Consider the following 20036-nt stretch of genomic DNA (forward strand, 5'->3'; position numbering starts at 1 on the left):
AGCCATCAGCATAGCTATGGTGTGGTGCAAGTGGCAACAACAAGGCAAGCACAACAAAGCAATGGCTGCACACACATACAACAACAACGACGACGATGACCATACCTTTCCCGCTTGCCACTTGATTTCATCTGCAGAGAAAAAAGGCATCAACAAGGAACCCATCAATACTCACAAGTCACAACAATTCAGCTGATCACAGGTGGTAGAATGATTGGAAGCTCGCACACTCCTACCATCAGACTCTAATCATGCTACTTACAGTATGTAGCAAGTAACAATTCAACGCAAATACTGTAGAAAAGCTAACATTGAATGATTGAAACTGCAGTAATAATCCGTGTAGGTCATGACTTGGGGGGGGGGGGGGGGGGGGGGGGAGAGTGGCCGCCTAAATATGGGAGGGTCGAGAGCATTTTACTTGAGCCAAACCCTACAAAAGCATACGTCTTGCCAAAGTGAACGTCAGATACACGCGGCACGCACTGGACATATTCATGTGCATGTAGCATTCTGTCAGAGCTAACACATACCTGCTTGGCATACCAGTCCAGTACAGTCCGTAGCACGGATGGCAGACAGTGCTCAGATATAGCACTGAGGGAAAGTAGAGTCTACAGGAGGCACACAGCGACAGCAGCCACATAACAATAGCAGCGTTACATTACGGTCAAACAATGTGAACAGTGACAGCAGCCACATAACGATAGCAACGTTACATAACGGTCAAAAAATGCGCGGACAGTGAAACATTAACAGGGGCATAGTTAAGGACAGGACATTTTTGACGGAAACATAGCATTGCCTGATCAGTACAGCTCACTGGCGTCTTCCGTAAATTATGTCGTGAGTTTGCATCGCTCTCAGGTGCCACCATGCATCGCATCGCAAAATAATTCTGAAAATGCCACTTAACAGAGCAGAGAGCTGCAGCGTTCTACAAACTCTGAATTTCTTACGATCACAAGCAATCATGAGGGGACTAAAAAAATCCTTCCCCGAGTACAGTATAGATGTCAGCAAAGAATACCATATTTCCGGAGTATGAGCGTACCCAGATTTTTCGTCACGAAATGCAAACATCTGTCCTGTTTAATCACGGTTAATTTGACCATCGTAGTATAAGCAGCACCGACTGTTTTGGGTAAATTACTCGTGTTTAAAGTTTGGTGTATACACCGGAAAATATGGTACATTGTGTTGCCATGACTGAGATGCACCCCTCGGCTAGGACTGTAACACAGGTGTGCTGTGCAAATCACCACAGCCACACACACACACACACACACACACACACACACACACTCTGGGCCTGACCTGGTCAAACTGGACATCTTCGCCGGTCTGCAAATATCGCGCAAGCGGGCGATCCTGCACCAACAACAAGAAGACCAGCGTTTCAACAAGCAGGACACAAAGCAGACGGCCCGCTGCAAAAGAAACTTCTCTATACAAAAACTTCAGAAGAGAGGACAGGCAAAGTAACGAGTTGCACTTTATTCTTCACCAAAATCTGGTGGACAATGCAAAATCTCAGCCTAAGATTTACACTGCATTACAATGGGCAGAGATAATGGCTGCTTGCCACATACACGGGTTAAACAAAAAGCAAGGTCATGCTATGTTGCACCTGTCCCTGACCCCGTCTCAAACACTTTCATACGGGCTTATCTTCCTTCCCAGACCCGAAGGACTGTTACGACGGAGGCCAAGACGGTGATGGCGACGGTTAACACGGGCAGTGGCACGACAGACATAGCCATGTGGAAAAGTACAGTACTGCTGGTCACCAAAGAACTGGGGGAGGGGGGCAGGCTAGTAGCCTAGACCATTCTTATTTTCATGTCCAGTGAAGCCTGTCAGCTGACCACTCAATGGACCTTCAAAACGTGGTCTCTGTAAGCAGGTGGCCTCCTTATCCAGGTCATTCGACTGGAATAGCATCCCTTGGTCGTGGTTGCAACGGTCTTCTCGGACAGGTGGTCGCCTTATCCGAGTGGTCGCCTTATCCGAGTGGTCGCCTTGACAGCTTTTACTGTACAAGTACCGTAAAGTACCGTTGATCCCCCCCCCCCCCCCCCCCCCCACCGCACCATGTCGCTTCCCAGCTGGATTTTCGGCAGAGGGCGGGAATTAGATCAAGACTGTCAAGTGCAGTACGCTGTACAACAACGTAGAGGATCAGACTCGATCTGCTGGATTGTGCATATTTTCATCCTGGATTGGCACATGCCGTATTTCCCCGTAAGTTAGTACGTACTAACTTTCAAACTTAGCAGCCACATGAGTACTAACTTTCGGGGAGTACTTTTTTATCGGGGGTAAATGACACGCAGTGGGAAGCCTGCGCAACTCTTAGTGTCCGTGCATATGATGTATGTACTGTACGGTGTCTGTACATGTAGGACGGGTACGAACTTACTATCTTTCGGGGGGAACTGTCTTTCGGGGTGATAACCTCGGCAGTGGAAAGTGTATTTTTTATAGGGGGGGGGGGGGGTACTAAGTCATTGGGGAGAACTAACTTACGGGGAAATACGGCATTGTGTATAGCAGTGCATGCGTCGGTTCAACATCGTATTTCGTCGTATACGCCGAAGTCGCTTCACAGGTAGAAAATCGACAGGGGGCAGGAATTAGAGAGGGGGAGGATCAACGGTACTTTACGGTACTACAGTCTATGCACAGTTGAGTAAACGCGTATACATTGGTATGCTGTGCTTGGTGAAATTCTAGCCTGTTCGTTCTTTGACGCTCCGTTCTTCGGCGTCCGACAGTACAGTAAATTACATGGTATCAATTTCTAAGGTCCGATGCTGCTTCGCGAGTTAGCCGACACTTCCTCCAACTAATGAACATTGTGTCAGTTATCAGCGGCCAGGATGTGTCATGTATTTATCAAATTTCAATACTTGGACCCTGGGCATATAATAAAAACCACTAAAGCACGATACACTGTATGCACTAAGTTAAAGTTGGCATTGCCTAGTTCAGCAACAAGGGACTTTCTGGAATCGGGGAAGTAAGTTCTCAAGACACATTCCGGCGCCACTACACACTTATGCGCCCAGCTGTTCCCACACTAGTTGCAAGTGCTGCATGCACACACACACACACACACACACACACACACACACACACACACACACACACACACACACACACACTAGCTATATATAGCCTCCAGTGCAGGGCCATTCATAGAAAACATGACAAGCAAAGCAATAGCACGGGCCCTCTGGCACGGGGCTACTGAGCCACTGAGCCAAGTACCGCCACAGACTGGTAACAAGAAAACTTAAACTGCACCTAAACTGCAAGTGCAATTGCAACGTGTGTCCAACCTGTCATCTACCTCTTCTACTTCAGTATGAGCCACTCAGTTCACATACACACACACGCACACACACACGCACACTCACAGAGCATGCACTGGTCCTAGTTTTGCACTGGCTCAATTGGAAGATACTAGAGCGGTGCACAAGTCACAATGTCCACACTTCTCAACTACTGGCTGTCACAGTACATCCACATTGTAACAGAGCAAATAATTAATGGTGACGTTTGGCTCATTAATAGTACATGAACCCATGGGCCTGGCCAGTAGAGCAATGGGTATGGAGTTTACAATTGGCTTTACAAAATTACATTACTATGTCAGAAATTATCAATTGGCTCAAATGATCTTCCTGAGAATTTTTTTCTCTCTGAAATATTAATTGAAGGACTTGTACACACTGCTGACTTGGCAGGATGTGCACAGAGCTATCAAAAAGAGAAACTGTCCCATTGACGAAGATCAGGCCCAATGGGGAAATGAGCTACACAGTAATCTCCCGGTTCCAGATTCCACATACACAGGGCTTTGGTGCACAAGCATGTACATGACATACAGCCAGATTTTCTTCTCAAGTATTGACACAATACTCTGAAAATCAGTACGATCAATTGCTCACCAAAGGCTGAGAATTGACCACTTCCAATTTCTTTGCAGCTCGGCTGGTAAACTCAGCTAGCAGTGTCCTCAGTACTACCTCGCCAGGGGTAACGTTACTTGATGGCCGACATGCCAAAGGGACCGGACTCATTGATCCATCAGAATTAGACTCCCATGGCAAGCCATACCATCGAGGGCACTCAGTAGCACCCGCAGCAAACTCTTTGGCTTCTGGATTGAACACAGAGCCAGGAAACGTAGTCACAAGACGAAGGGCATGTACACAACCGAGACTCATTTTTCCACTACCTGACGCAGATGTCGACGAAGACATCTCTATTTAGTCCCGTCAGTCATACAGAGCTTGCTTCTCCGCTGAAACGCGTCCATGAAAGTACCGCGTTCAACCTCAACTCTACGATAATGTAAACTACTCTAGTCGCTTCTCTGTTGTCCCTCTCTCTCTCTCTCCCACTACTGCCTTTGTCCTAAGTGCTCACATCAAAATTCTTTCTTCCCAAACCGTGCCCAGAGATGATGGGCCGAGCAGTGTTTACAGCTTTTTTCCGACTGAATATGAGAGATTCATTCTAGATTCTCTTCCAAATCACCACTTGGCATGTTGCTTGATGACTCGCGCTGAACGTTGATCAGACCAGGCCAGATCAGACCAGGCCAGAATGATGCATGTCTTCGTGCGTGGCCCGATCCACCAAATGTACACACCCGCTGTATACATGTACTCGCTGTATGGTGCTGCCAGAAGTACGCTGTTGAGTGTGGCATGAGCATCTCCGCGCCTGTTCATAGAGTGAAAAACAATGTTAGACGTAATGTGGCATGTCGATGACGTCAGGTAGCAAGCTCTTCTTATGATCTTCTTCGACTCTTGTGCAAAGTCATGTAGTTGTACGTCCAGCTTGCTCCAAACAAAACAGAAGTGAACTACGAATTGTAGTATAATTTCGAAAACTGTGATAGTCTTTCCCTGCTTTGCTATTTCCAACAGCACCAAAACTAACTTGCTCAGTACACAGTTCACTTTCTCTATTCCACCATCTGTGAATTGGACTAACCGATGAAGATAGTAGATGTTTATCTGACCGAGTTGCCGATTGCAATGTTATTGTAGAGCGTCTCAATCTATGAAAAATACTCAGTAGTTCCCGGCTGATGTAGAATGACTACAGCCATAGTCAGCTGGGAGAGCTAAGATCTGGCCGCTTGCCTTCCACTGAGCTGCCGACCGTTTGGGACTGACTACCTGCTCGGGGTAGAGTGATCACTCCGAAGGTTTTGCGTGGTATTAGAGAATTCATCATGCCGAGGCAGACACGCTCAACATGCATTCTTCTCGACCTTTGTACTCGCTGCTTCACGGGATTCCCAGTCATTTTTGTCGTGTGTCTACTGCTGTGGGCTTTCTATGCCTACAATGTTGTGCTATGCGGTGAGCTTGGTGCATTGCCTGGTTGAGAGCCAACTACAAGTATGTTGCTGACACTAAATTGTGTGTGCGTCTCTGTCTGTTCTTGTGTGTGCGTGTGTGCGTGTGTGTGTGTGTGCGTGTGTGTGCGCGCGTGTGTGTGTGCGTGCGCGCGCGCGTGTGTGCATGTGTGTACACGTGTGTGTGTGTGTGTGTGTGTGCGCGCGCGTGTGTGTGTGTGTGTGTACGCTTGTTTATCAACAGGTCAGCTGATTGATTCAATAGCAGAACGAGGTGCGTAGAATAAGAATAATCGCCCTGGGTATCGTTTTAATACTGTAGCTCCAGAACCAAAGTCTCCCGAGTCAGTGATGCTCTTGGGCGCCCGGGTGAAAAATAATGAGTTTTGTGTAGTGAGCATTTGTGTCACATGTTACCCGGTTAGTACTGTACATGTGCGAACGTGGTAGCTTTTTCAATTTTGACAGTTTGTTCTGGGGAAAATACAGTAGTCCTTAGTTGCTAATGCAATTTTCCTGATCAGCGTAGTACTGTGTACACGAGTTTCCCACTGTCCATGTGGTCAATATCGAGCAAGAGTCCGTTTCCTCATGGTGGTCTCAATGACCTTCGTTTCAAGCTGCCCCAAAGCACATTTTAAAGACGGTCTAGTCAAGTGTGAAAAATACAGTACAGTCGGGCGCCGAAGAACGGAGCGCCGAAGAACGGAGTGCCGAAGAGCGACCAGCCTAGAATTTCACCAAGCACTGCATACCAATGTATACACGGTGACTCAACTGTGCATGGACTGTAGTACATGAAAATAAGAACGGTCTAGGCTAGGAGGCTGACACCCCCCCCCCCCCCCCCCCCCCCCCAGTTCTTCGGCGACCAACAGTACTGTAGTTGAACCTAGTGCCTTCACCGCGCGTGTGTTCTGTGTCGTGCGACTTGGTATGGTACGGCCCGTCTGAGCTTGGTAGACAGGTACAGTGGGACCTGGCTGGGTGAAGACTCGCATCCACCGCTGAGTTTGACTTGACGGAGGGCCGGAAATAGTGGTCTGTGTGTTCCTGGGGGGGGGGGGGGGGAGGGGGCAGGGGGCCTGAGCCCTCCTTTCAAAGCTTAAAGGCCCATTCACACTATCAATTTGTGCGACACAACAAGCGACACTTGCGACAAGGAAATGCCTGTTGCTTCCAGTCGCATACAGGCCACTGTCGTAGAAATTGACCGAAGTTCAACTTTTCCACCTGAATACTGGCTGGTTGCAGTCGGCAGTGTCGAAAGAGGTTCACTGCATGGCATGCCCTTGATTTCTGGTGCTGTGCAACTGACCAATATCATCACCAATCTTTCATCTTTTCTGTTTCATTTCCCTCAAGCTTATGAATGTTTTTTTTTTATCTCATGACATCATCAAACTTTCATCTCATGGTGGTGGTGGTTGTTTGTTATTGTTGTATGTTGCTTGCTTGCTTGATTGCTTGTACAGTTCTCTTGGGAACGGCATTTTCCACCCTGTGGGTGATGGTGCTTCTATCGTACTATCGCGCCATCAACACACCGGCCGGAGAACCTCCTGCACAGGTGAGCGGCTTTGACTCGTGAAATGCACTGGTGAGCCATGTGGGGCGATAACCTGCCTTTGGAGACAGTTCGCTTCATGCACGACTTTCTACTTCATTCTGAGATATTGTTATCTTTATTTGCATCAAAACTTCACTATGGTTGCTGGTCTGATACGTGTATACAGCAGTGACTACTTATGGGTCGGAACATGATTGTTCTATCCGTCCTGCTCAACTCCAAGAGTGAATTTTTGCTCTGTATTTATAAGTCTATAACCTGGAGCACTGTGATGAGACAAGTCAAACGGCAAATGAGGAGTGTCTCCCACACGAACTTCAGCAGACTGTACACATGCTGTCACGAGTCCAGGCAATCAGCTGCCACCTTTGGTGTGCTTTGCGTACGAGAGGCTCATTACACAAGTCGTTAGGGTAACTCTTGCTTCACTGTGGAAAGCCTCGCTAGGGTGACCCTGTTACTTCACGGCAAGTCTGTTTTTGCACGACTGCATACATGTATGGGCACGTGTACTACCGTGTGTAATGCCAGTTACCAAGCAGCCTTATCAGCACTCATCAACCCTATTTGTTAGACTTCTTCTTGTGATTTCCTTTGTGGCTGTCGGTCACCGTGTGCTGCTGTTCTCCTTGTGTTGCTACCTACTGTGCAGTTTCGCTTGTCGGATGCGCAGATTGCGGAGTACGATGCCCTGAGCCAGGACGACAAGGTATGGTATGGCATGACCAGGAATGATAACACCATTGATGGTATGCAATAGCATCATCATCATTTGATGTACTTTGCATAGAGTGGCCTCCCCGAGCACCGGGTTGCCAGCCAATTTAAAGATGCATGAAATTGTTATCGGATAATGTCATCCGCATACTAGTAACGTCAAGAGTACATAACCCCCCAGAGTGTGCAACGCCGATCCAGCTCTGCATAGGGTCTTGGTCGAGCGGAATCGGATCTTCTGATGTCATGCGTACACTCAACACCAGCGCAAGGCCGGTCTCGAGGCAGTGCACCATTTTTTTTGATCCGAGAGTACCCGCGACTCCCCGGGTTCCCCTCAGATGTGTACGGTATTATGACGCAAAGATCCGATTACGCTCAACCAAGACCCTATGCAGAGCTGGATCAGGCGTTGCACACTCTGGGGGTTATATACTCTTGGTAACGTATATGACGACTGGAGTGTGTCACTCCGTGCTCACACTTGCACGATGCAGTTTGCACCGCAACAGCATGCGTATTCCTTTCTCGCGACAGGCCGAACTGCTGGAATGTTGTAACCGTGTTGAATAGTTTGTGACTATCTACGTGAAATGCGCATTCCATGGAAGACAATCAAGCTATGTTCAGCCCCTGAGCAGTAAGCGAGCGTAATGTACAAACCACTGACAGTCTTGGCCAAACTGTCAATGCAAGCTATGGTCGTGACCACAGTTCTAGCAGTTACTGCATATACCGTAAAGTACCGTTGATCCGCCCCTGTCGATTTTCTACCTGCGAAGTGATTTCGGCGTATACAACTAAATACGATGTTGAACCGACGCTTGCACTGCTGTACACAATACGTGCCAATCCAGGATGAAAATGTGCACAATCCAGCACATCGAGTCTGATCCTCCACGTTGTTGTACATCGCACTGCACTTCACAGCCTTGATCTAATTCCGCCCCTGCTGAAAAAAAACAGCTGGGAAGCGACATGGCGTGGTGGCGGATCAACGGTACTTTTACGGTACAGTGAAACCATAATACAGTGAAAAACTATTATGAGATGTACCCCATGGGCAGCAGGAAGGTGTGCGTAGCATCCGAGCCACTTGCTCTCTCCTAGCATACTTCAGTACTGATCACAGAACCCGCGGGCCGGACAAGCTCCCTACTAAGCAAGAGTACGCACTAAGGGGCCATCCGGTATTATTGATAATTTGCACGGAAAGTTTAGTTATGACCCTCCCCCACCCACCCTCTCCCCTGAACGAAAAAACACATTGACTTGACTGGTAGAATGGATTGATGTTTCAGCTACATGTATATATATATTTCAAAACTCTCGTCGACCCACCCAGTCACTCATAAACGAAAGTTGTCATTTCGTGTAAAAGATCGGTGATAGACGTCCCCTGAGTGAGTTCCACTGTACAAATTTGTTGAATGGTGATCCCGTGAGTGATTATTGTCGTTACCTTTGAGAACTTTCACCGTGCATAATAATACTTCAAAGTATGTTTGAACAGATTAGTGGCAGTGTGAAGACGGCCTCTTTTACTCACCACCCCTGCAGATGTGCAGTTTGTGTGTGCAAACAAGCTCTGCCCTCCCCATTCCACGATGCGGTGTCCTGCGTTTTACTGCACAGGTGCATGGGTTTGCTTTAATACTTTACGATTTACTTAAGTAACTGTCATTGTTGGTGAAGACGAAAGCTTCAAAAAAATGGCTATTTGATAATATTGCCCGCGTACTGTTGCCCGCATTGCCCACATGCCATCACAACCGTGCTACAGATAGATCTGGCCTTTACGTTTTGGTATTTGGCACTATTTGCTCGAGGTCTCGATTATAGGATTTTTGTCTCCTCGCTGATGCGGAACAGAGGATCATAGCGGGTATTCAAATAGAAGAAATCGCATGGAAACGAGTTATGAAGCAGCTATCCACGACTGTAACAAGAAAATAAGCAGTCAGAAAGTGCGATAACAGGATAGTTGCTTCATAACTCGTTTCCACGTGATTTCTTCTATTTTAAGCCACCGTATTATTATTATTTGTTAAAATATTTTATTTGGGGAACCGGACACACCAGTGGTCCTCTTATGCATGAATCCAGCACTAGCCAGATTTCAAAGGCGACAGCAAAGTACACGGCAATCAGTGTGGAATGTATCACTGGAGTAGTTGTATTTTTCTCGTGTTCTGTTTGGTTGTAGTCTGCGGAGTTGGACGCCAAAGCCGAGTACATCAATGCGTTGGGTTCCAAGCTGCCGATATCCACCCGCCTTCCCAATGGAAGTGAGTTGTTTATACGTTTGTGATTCAATTTCTTATTTGTTCTCGAGATACAGTAAAACCTGTAACTAAAGACCACTGTGACTAGCGACCAGCCTGGTACTACAGACCACTTTGCAAGGCATGGACGGTCTCACATTCATATACGGTTGTGTGGTGCAAACCTCTAACTAAGGACCACCTGCCACGTAAGACCGCTTTCTCTGGCCCCAAGGGGTGGTCGTTAGTTACAGGTTTACTGTGGCTTGAACTGTTTTGCTCGCCATTCCCACTGTCTTTGAGTCTCGTGTGTTACTGCTTTGTCAGCTATTTGTCTTTGTCTTGGCGCGCTTTGTCTGTGCCGACGCCGAGACCACCAAGGTCGGCTGAGCAGCAGGGCCCCGCCAACACTTTCCGCATTCATTCGGGAGCATAGTGGACTTAGTAAAAAATAATAATAATACCAAGTAATAACATTTAGCATTGTGGAGTCACCTGCTTTCATACACATACTGTGTGTCTGGTGAAAACCCGTACCAGTGCATGTAATACATGTACTAGCTACAGTAGCACTTAGCATGTACAAGGAAACTTCAATGTGAAGTATAAAGTCCACTGGAAATTCGGGGTGATGCAGTCACTGCAGGTTGGTTATTGACTACCTTTAGTTGTTAACGATCGAACTAAATTATAAATTAAATTTGTGGGCCTTGCATACGCTGTGTCAGTCCTTTGAGCATCGGTTATTTTTAGAAGAGTGCAGATATATGTGGCCCGTAAAGGTTCGCTGTGCTGGGGTCTCACTCTACTGTCCAACACTAGTGCATAGTCATTCCATTACTTTGAATGATCGTGTCCGGAGAGGTCATTCCTTGTGCTCAGCACTCACTGCACTTCCCCTCGGGTGACGTGGATCCACTATGCAGAACATTCCTGATCGTCATTGTTTGTGGCACTGTTGCAGATATTCGCTACTGTGTGCCATGTGGTCTCATCAAGCCGGACCGCTCCCATCACTGTTCCATGTGCAGAACGTATGTACTTCGGATGAGCCGCCGCACTTTCTCTGCTTCTACCAATATTGTGTGCATGCGTCCCCATCTCTGCAATAGATACTGTAGCTAGGATGTGGCGCAGTCCTATGTGTTGTGGCAGAGCATGTGACCAGTTTCCAGAAAGGCAGCTATGCATGGGCTGTTTGTGTCATGTTATGTGATTTGCCATGTGACCTGGGAGTGATCTTGGCTTGCATTTGGCTATTGTTTCTTGCTCAGGGTTGCCTGAATGCTCATGGTTTGCGGCAGTTTTAAAACCGTTAATACGAACGTCTTTGCCTGTTTTCTTGTTTAGATGTGTTCTGAAGATGGACCATCACTGTCCTTGGTTAGTACATGTAGTTGAAGTAACGCTAGCACGACCAGCATTGTTACCCTCCCCTTGTTTGGGACCAGCCGGCTCTGGGCTTGATATACACTGCACTGTACCAGTCTGGAAGAAGAGATTCTCAACTTACTTGTAGTGTTATGCGTCCTAAAATAACACGGATGCATAGATAAAATTTAATCGTGTCTGCTGATTGCAGTACTCAGTACACTTGCCAGAGCATACTGTAAAGCGACAAACTTTCGCAGCGCGCAAATTTAGCGTTTCCATAAATTGGGCTGGTTCACGATGAGAAACTTTTGCGATTCTTTCTCGACAGTCGGATCTTGTTCAGTCTATAATCGATATAGGGAGAGGTGTGCGGCGATTTGTATTCGCGAATGTGTGATGGTCGCGAAAATAGCGAAATTTTATCTCTAGCGAAAGTTTCTCACTTTACAGTAATCCCAAAGATCCAGTGAACAACCGAAAGATGTCTATCTCTACTTGAGTTTATGCTGAGGTAATCTTCAGACAATTGTCTCCTGATGATTTGTATTTGTATTTGATACTATTCATTAGTGCTGAGTCGGGTAGCATTTTCTCCGGGTATCGGGCTAGGGTAGTTTTCCACGGGTAGCACGGGTACCCGATCGGGTAATGTTTCCATGGTAACACCACAATGCAGCCATAGCTAGAGCTGGGTAGACATGCAGAATATTACATGAATTTGTACACGTGCACTGTACGTCATAATAATTATGATGTCATCTGCAACTTCGGGTTTTCGGGTACCCCGACTACCCGAGGTCCTTACGGGTAGCGCGGGTAGTCAGCGCGGGTACCCGACTACCCGTGCACACCCCTACTATTTATTCAACATTTCCTGATTCGTCAAACCACTGCCAATAACAATTGAATGTGAAATGAAGGTTGATAGCCAACCATGTTTGGCATTGTTTGCTTCTAATCTAATGATTGTTTTGTCATCGAACTCCAGTAGCGACAGGGAAATCATCTTGTCTTTACTGGATTGTTGTGCGCTTAGTTACATGGCAGTGGTGCTAGGTCAAGTTGATAATGTGTTATTGCATGTTGCGAATCTGTATCTGTGTGCGCAGGGTGAACAACTGCGTCGGATTTGGCAACTACAAGTTCTTCGTCCTGTTTTTGTCGTACACGACACTCTTCTGCCTGTACACCGTGTGCTCAGTGCTGCCAACTTTCATAGCATCTTGGGTGAGTCGGCGAGTCTCATGCACACTGTACACTGTTCAGTGCTGTCTGAGCACTGGTGGATAGCCATGAAAATCTTGAGTAGCAAATATCTGCATCAGTGCCACAACTTGGAGTCATGTTGCTGGCGTGTGAGGTCGGCCAGAGAGCGCGTTTGGTGGAGGTGGAATTATTTTAGTGCCACAAGCAATGATGTAATTCACTGGTTGCCCACTCCAGACAAACAAACGAAAATTGGACGGTTCGCGTACCAGACAGGTCAAGAACCACCTTTCCGCTTCCGTGGGACGCTACCTCCCCATGATCAGGCGTCAGATGCGGCTCCTAAATGGTGGCGGAGGATAGATCAGATCCACCAACCAAAGGCCGAAAATCCCATTTGCCACATCCAGGTTTTCCCCATGCCAGGCCACGAGTTCACAATTCACTGTGGGTCGCAGCATGGTTGGAAAAATCTTTCCGCTTCTAAGCAGGACTTGAACTTGGTACCTCTTGTTCCTCAATCATGGTCTTGCTCCCTACAACCAAGAGTATAATATATTATAAGCTCCCAAGAGTGTGCAACTCCTGATATCTTTTCTATGGGGTTCGCCGACGGCGAAAACTCACATCACGTGGGGTAGTAGTCCTGTTGTGCGTTTCCAGTCTGTTTTTAGTGAGCAGCGGAGCAATAAAAATAGCACTCCCTGACAGAAACACACTTCACGTTTAAAACTACCCGGCATGATCATGGCAGATATTTGGATTGCGCGCACGCTATCCTTCGTTGTATACTTTAATAGTACGAAATGTACCTGAAACACGTGATGTGAGTTTTCGCTGCCGGGGACCCCATAATTACCGTATGTGCGCACATTTAAAGCCATGGCGCTATTTTCGATTATGAAGCCAGTCTCAGTTATAAAGCCATGGACTTCATAAATGGAATGACACTTGAAGTATGTTTTGCAAAAATGAAGGAATAAGTACTATGCTAACAAACTTACAGCCCAGCAGGAAGGGTGAACAAGTGGATTTAGATTGAAATTTTTGTGTGGACTTTGACTTTTATGGCATGGCATGGTGGGCGAGTCATTTTGCATCTAAAATGTCTAGGAAAGCAGCGGTGTTTCAAATGAATATAAGGCCATGGCTTTTAAGGCGCTGACATACGGTATGCAGAGTTGCACACTCTTGGGAGCTTCTTTACTCTTCATACAACGCATACCGTAAAAGCCCCTGTATACGCCCACTCGAAATTACGCCCACCCTCCGTGTACACACCCAGTCAGGGGAAGTCAACACTTTTGTTTCGAAATAGCGCCCATGCCCATGTATACGCCCAGGTATGCCGGAAACACCAGTACATGTACGGATACCCAATACTTACTGCTATCCCTATTCCAAGTATACGCCCGGTTCCAAAATAACGCCCGTGCCCTTGTATACGCCCAGGAAATCGAGGCTGCTATTCTATACGCCCGGGGCCTATACACGGGCTTTTACGGTATGCGATGATGTCATTCACTGGTTAGCCACTGAATACAATAATTCCTATGTGATGATGGTACAGGTGGAAACCTGATAATTCGAACCTCAAAATGCCAGGAAAAAACTTCTAATTATCCGGACATTCTTATTATCCAAACATGAACCCATAACACAATATGTATGGCAAAATGCTCTCGTGGTCACGCAGAGTTGCGCTATGGACCTTAGACACAGCTTTCACGGATGCTGAACTGACCGGCACAGCCTGCTCATGCAAACTGAACTGACCAGTACAATGTACAGTGAACTTCGAATTACACTTTGCTAACTTCGAATTATCACCACAAATCCCACACATGTTCTATGTAAGTGGAATCTGTGGGACTTCTAATTAACCGGACATATCCAGTTCGAGGTTCGAATTATCAGAAAAATTTATGTGGGAATCGTATTGATAGAAATCGGTCCTGGAAAAACTTCTAATTAAGCGGTATGTTCGAATTAAGCCATATTCGAATTATCAGGATTCCACCTGTATTACTACTGTGGCTATGTGTACAGGGTGACATGGGATTCGGCAACCATCACCGAAGTGGATCTCACGGCACAAACACCACCGACGCAGCGGACGCCGGCCTGAACACGTCTCAGCGTCTGCAGATCATCTTCCTCTTCTTCCTGGCGGCCGTGTTCAGTTTCAGCGTGGCGTTCCTGGACTTCTTTCACATCTACTTGACGCTGACGAATCACACCACCCTGGGTAAGGCTATTTTGCGGTGTATATATATTTTTTCAATCAATGCGATGAAAATAAAGAACATTGAAAAACTCTTCTTTTTTTTAAATAGAAAAAACTTTTTGATAGAGTTATGAATTATTTCAAGGGTAAGGCAATGGATAACTAGAAGTGTTCGTGAAAGGTTTCCTCCAGTGTCTCGCTATCATGATTCATGAATGAGATTGTTAACTGTTGTTGTCATTCATAAAGAAGAAACAGAATGGGGCTGCATTTTATGCTTGAAGCATATTTCCAGCTCCAGACCTCAAGATCACCGTGTGTGCACGGCTCATTGGCACGAATCTGAAACACGGAATAAGTGGAATCTGTCAAATCTTTCCTTTTAATGAGAGCCATGAAGAGTATCAATGCTGCGGACATCACCGCGTCACATATCAATGTGTAGAGTTTTCAAGTGTTATTCAATGCCAAAATCGACTTTCGCATTACGGCAACGTTTTTTAGGAACGAGATATAAATTTTAGTCAACTCAGGTTATGGCAACACTAGCCAACACTCGGATGCACTGCTACTTCACACAGTCGGACGGTTCTTTCTCAACGTTTCGGTCACACTGGCCATCTTCAGGATGAGATAGTTAGTGTAGTGCTTTGCCAAGCGTGGCGGTTCCGCAAGGCTTCTTTGTTCAGAACATCTATCTGTTTGCTTGTGTATCTTTGCTTGAAATGAATTAACAATCGGTCTCTTTTTTGTGCGTTTCTCTTCTCAGAACAAGGCCGCCCTGTCCACCTGGTGCATGGAAAGGATGCGAATGCATACGATCAGGGCTATCGGCGCAATGTTCAACAGGTTCTGGGCAGGGACACGCTCTTCTGGTTCTTGCCCATCGGCTCGGGGTATGTCTGTGCTGGCTTTTCTGTTCTTGGATAATGAAATGGAGCCACGGGTCCCTATTCTTACAGTGGCTAGTAGTCTATAGTTTTGCTTTGTTATTATTATCGACATGTTCGCGGTGAATCACTCACCGTAATGTCGCGTATAGAAGACTTGCTGATTCCTGTAGAAGCCGATGTCAGTGCTAGGCTTCTATTCAAGTCAGGCTTCTATTCAAACCACGTATCTCTATGTACTGTGTATATAATACAACCCAACAGTACGCTTGTACGTGAAATATAAACCGACATACAAACCGAGGCGTCGCCGAGGTTTGTATGATGGTATATATTTCACGTACAAGCGTACTAGTGGGATGTATTATACTTATGCTGACCTTCATACAAACTGACAGTCAACTTCTTCCTGTTTCTATGGTGGCGGTCTATATGGGGTTTTGTATGGGGTTTGTATGAGGTTTATATGCCCAGTATAAGCCGCCAGCATGATGGGCAAGTTGGCTGGACGTTTGTATGAAAGGTCAGCATAAGTGTCAATACTAACCAGGCGTATGTGCTGACGGTGTATCTTACAAATCAGGCTTGTATTGAAAACACGCTCCTATCCGAGAACAGGCTTTTATACAAGACACTACAGTATGTACAATAGGGTTGGGTATACGGATAAGCCTCATGGTGAGGAGAATTATTATTATGCTATGGAAGTACAAACTTCCGGTATGGTACTTTGCTTTTGTACTGTCAAACTTCCAAGGGCCATACACATCTCTACTGTAGAAAGAAGCCCAGGTACAGTAAAACTCTCCTAATCCAGGCAGGTTGGGACCGAGCACACTGCCCGTAACTAGGAATTGATCTTAACTCAGAACTTACATACAGTCAAACCTCTTTAGGACGAACACCAAGGGACCGATGGTATTTGTTCGTAATAACGGGAGTTCTTCTTATCCATATTTTACGCCCAGTGAATAGACAGTGATTAATCCAATAGAGCTATGAACTCTAGTTCTTCTAAAGCGAAAGTTTGTCTTATCAGTGTTCTTCTTAACGACATTTCACTGTACTTACTTACTGCAAGTGAACGCGGAAACCCCTTGTATACCATCATCAAAGCAAGTCGTCTCTTCGCTGCGAATTTCCATGAAGTGAACATTTGTTACGCCAACCAATAGCATTATTTCCATGCCGCACCGAATGCTCGGTGCGAATTTCCCAAGTCCATTCAGCACGTGCGAATTTGTGGGCGGTTTACCACCGCTGACATTGACGCGTAAGTGCATAATAAAAAATCAAAAAAATAAATCAATAGCATTGCCACCGGTTGACGAATGAAGCACTGTGTCCATGCGCTCGACAGAAACGATTCTTCATTCTGTCATGTCTCAAAAATGTACAAAACCCCAAAGACATGTTTTAGTTGACCTCGGCCCACATCTATGTGCATGTGCCGTATTTTCCGGAGTATAAGCCGCACTTTGAACACTCAAAATTCATTCCAAAATGGGGTGTACGTGTGCGGCGTATACTCCGATGGTCAAATTAAGTTAATGAACGGTGGTAAAATACTAAATAGGGTAGATGTGTGTATTTCGTGGCAAGAAATAGGGGGGGGGGGTGCGGCTTATACTCCGGAAAATACGGTACTCAAGCTCAGGATGTTTGTGTTGATCCTTACTGGACTGAATACTGTACTCAAGCTCTGGATGTTTGTGTTGATCCTTACTGGACTGAATACTGTACTCAAGCTCTGGATGTTTTGTGTTGATCCTTACTGGACTGAATACTATACTCAAGCTCGGGATGTTTGTGTTGATCCTTACTGGACTGAATACTGTACTCAAGCTTGGGATGTTTATGTTGATCCTTACTGGACTGAATACAGTGCCTAGCTGTTAGCCTATGCACCGGGCTGTACCTATCGGTTTGTGTTAAGAATCTGTTTGCTGTCATGTGTCTGCTGTTTTGCTGGATCAGGGTGGGCAACGGCTACGAGTTTCCGCTGCGAAAAGACCATGCTGGCCGCAGCGAAGGCGACAGTCTGCTTGCATGCGGCGAGCAAAATCCTGTCTCTGGCGATGAAAGCGATCGTGTCTAGGGCTTACCAAGCGATCGTGTCTAGGGTCTAGGGCTTACCTTGGATACTGGTGATGATTGTAGTTTCTTCTTCGGGAATCCTTTTTCATTTCTTCGTGTATTCTCCGATTGCGGGCTCAGTATACCTTTGGTGTTTTTTTTCACTCTGTCCTGGTATATCTTCATGGGTACCAGTTTGCTGTTTCACTTTTTGTTTATCTTGCCGTCGCTCTCTGGAGAGGTACGTTTCTGGTCTCCATTGCACGCCGTGCACATTTCTTCAGTTAGAAGCCATCAGAACTGAGATTCTAAACATTCTGCCCTACACACTGCTTGTGCACTCAACGTTCACCAATTTCTATTTTACTTGATGCAGTGTTGGCTTTGTTCGAACCTGGCTGCCCCGGCCGCAGTAAGCTATTTTTAATCAATGTGGTAGCCCGCTGACCTAACCCCGGCAGGTGTTATTCTAACAACCACATTCACATTCACACACAGGTAACTCACTGCACGCGCGAGTGCTGCGTTAACACTTTTCAAGCTATGCTAGGCAACTGTTGTACTATGTATTATCAAGGGGATTATGTACTCTTGGTATTATCAAGACTGAAATTTCCTGTCGATTACATTTTTGATATGTGTTAATTTGAACATAATATTATGCATAATGCCGTTTATTATTATTTTTTAAATTTTACCTTTATTATTTTTTCGGCAACGCAGATGATGATGATGATGATTATGCTAGGTGAGCTTTTCATGCATTTAAGTTTTCCTTGACCTACCCGGTACATGTAGTGCACTGCAATGCCCTATTATGTCAAATAAGACTTGTCAGTTATGCCTAACCTGTTAGCATGTTCACTGTGCTCATTCTCTGGCTGCAGGTACATGTACTTGTGTGTGCTTTGGTTCATGCAGTCGTGAGTCGGTTATCCAAACACCCAGCTAGCAGGGAGCCCTACACATGATAATAATATGTGTAGGGCTCCCTGCTAGCTACCTCGCGGGGCTGTGTATAGCTATCGATGTCATTGCAATTGTCCAAGAGTCCAAGACCATGATACAGTCAGACCTCGTTTATCCGGTCCTCGTTTATCCGGATCCCTCGCCATCCGGAAGAAAATCGCTGGTTACCGATGTGGCTGGCTAGCGCTTGCAGAAGCTAGTATCAGGGAGTTGTACAAGCAAATGAGGTCTTTGACCTGCTGGGTGTATGCGGACAGCACTCAGTTGCATGCACTTGTCATTTTTCTCACTTGTTTTACATACTGGGCACGCTAGTTGTACTGCATAGGACCTGTCTACATGTATGTACGATGTCACTGCTTTTGACATGCCACATGCATAATATACAGTATGTGTGTTCAGTTATCCGGTTCCCTCGCCTATCCGGATGTTTTTGTGGAAAACAGATGTGTGCGGTTAAGCGAGGTCTGACTGTACTGAACAAGAGGTAGTAGCTTCAAGTCCTGCCTGGAAGCGGACCTATCAGGATTTCCAACAACCGTGGAGTGACCCACGCGTCGATATTTCTACGCATTGTGCACAGTTGGGTCACCGGGTGTACTTGTATGATTGTGTTGTCCTTGGTTGGTGAATTTCTAGCCTGTCCGTTCTTCAGCACTCAACAGTACTATAGCATCTCCGAGGAGACACAACACAGGTGGGTGGAACGTAAACGATGTGGCCTTGGCTCCTGCAGTGTCTGTTTGAGTCGCCCGGCTTGGGGCATGCGCCAGGACCTGGTGCTGTATGCTTGCAACATATGAGCAGGTCATTGCCTGGAAGTCAGCCCCCTCAAACCAAAACATCTTCCTACGCCACTGTTGCTGTCTCCTTGGATGCCATGGCACATAGCTCCCTCGCTGGATGCCTACTCCCTGGTTGAAAGCCAATAGGCGTTATGCGATTCATCAGTTGAGATGCTTGGCCAAAGTCGCGGCACAGCGACCGACTTGCTCCCGGCAAGCAAAACTGCCAACTCACACTTAGCGCCCGTAAGCGGTTCCGCTGACTCATGCTGTATACATAGTGCCCGTAACTTCGGCATAAGCGGGCCCTGAGTTCCACTGGCTTGCCACCATGACATCACCATGAGTCATTGACATCATTCATAATTATAGGCTCTATAGCTCATGTGACAGCACTGCAATTATCTTGCTCAAAATGTCCGTATGCCTGCGGCATTCTATTGCATTTTCCAGGCATACCTGCCAAAGTGAATGTGGTGGAGACACATAATATTATACTATCCGACATACGTGCATGCATGTCAGGCTGATTGTAGTAATATTCAGCTGCGGACATGCACACATGCCACATGGTC

The 20036-nt window shown here is 46.4% G+C and overlaps 2 protein-coding genes across 3 annotated transcripts in view; one reads left to right on the top strand and one right to left on the bottom strand.

Moving 5' to 3' along the window:
- LOC135811108 (protein furry homolog-like) overlaps positions 1-4523 on the bottom strand; it is a 65416-nt gene extending 60893 nt beyond the window's left edge. The window contains exons 1-5 of the mRNA XM_065324382.1: positions 4247-4523; positions 3957-4168; positions 1318-1371; positions 534-614; positions 106-131 (exon numbers count right to left, since the gene is read on the bottom strand). Of these exons, the coding sequence (XP_065180454.1) occupies positions 106-131; positions 534-614; positions 1318-1371; positions 3957-4168; positions 4247-4271 (398 nt within the window). The 5' untranslated portion in view covers positions 4272-4523. The remainder of the gene's footprint in view (positions 1-105; positions 132-533; positions 615-1317; positions 1372-3956; positions 4169-4246) is intronic.
- Positions 4524-4841: 318 nt separating this feature from the next.
- LOC135811050 (palmitoyltransferase ZDHHC15A-like) lies at positions 4842-18555 on the top strand. 2 transcript variants are annotated; one of them, XM_065324378.1, is made up of 12 exons: positions 4842-5387; positions 5628-5657; positions 6859-6953; positions 7606-7662; positions 9877-9958; positions 10899-10968; positions 11285-11317; positions 12418-12535; positions 14564-14762; positions 15511-15637; positions 17609-17723; positions 17755-18555. In XM_065324378.1, exons 1-12 carry the CDS (start codon positions 5258-5260, stop codon positions 17758-17760), a joined length of 1062 nt encoding a protein of 353 aa, XP_065180450.1. In that variant the 5' UTR covers positions 4842-5257; the 3' UTR covers positions 17761-18555. The 2 variants fall into 2 exon arrangements, with proteins under 2 accessions (XP_065180450.1, XP_065180449.1); XM_065324377.1 differs by having other exon boundaries at positions 17609-18555.
- The last annotated feature ends 1481 nt before the right edge of the window (positions 18556-20036 follow it).

Source organism: Sycon ciliatum, chromosome 1 (assembly GCF_964019385.1).
Source record: "Sycon ciliatum chromosome 1, ocSycCili1.1, whole genome shotgun sequence".
In the NCBI taxonomy this organism is placed as follows: Eukaryota; Metazoa; Porifera; class Calcarea; order Leucosolenida; family Sycettidae; genus Sycon; species Sycon ciliatum.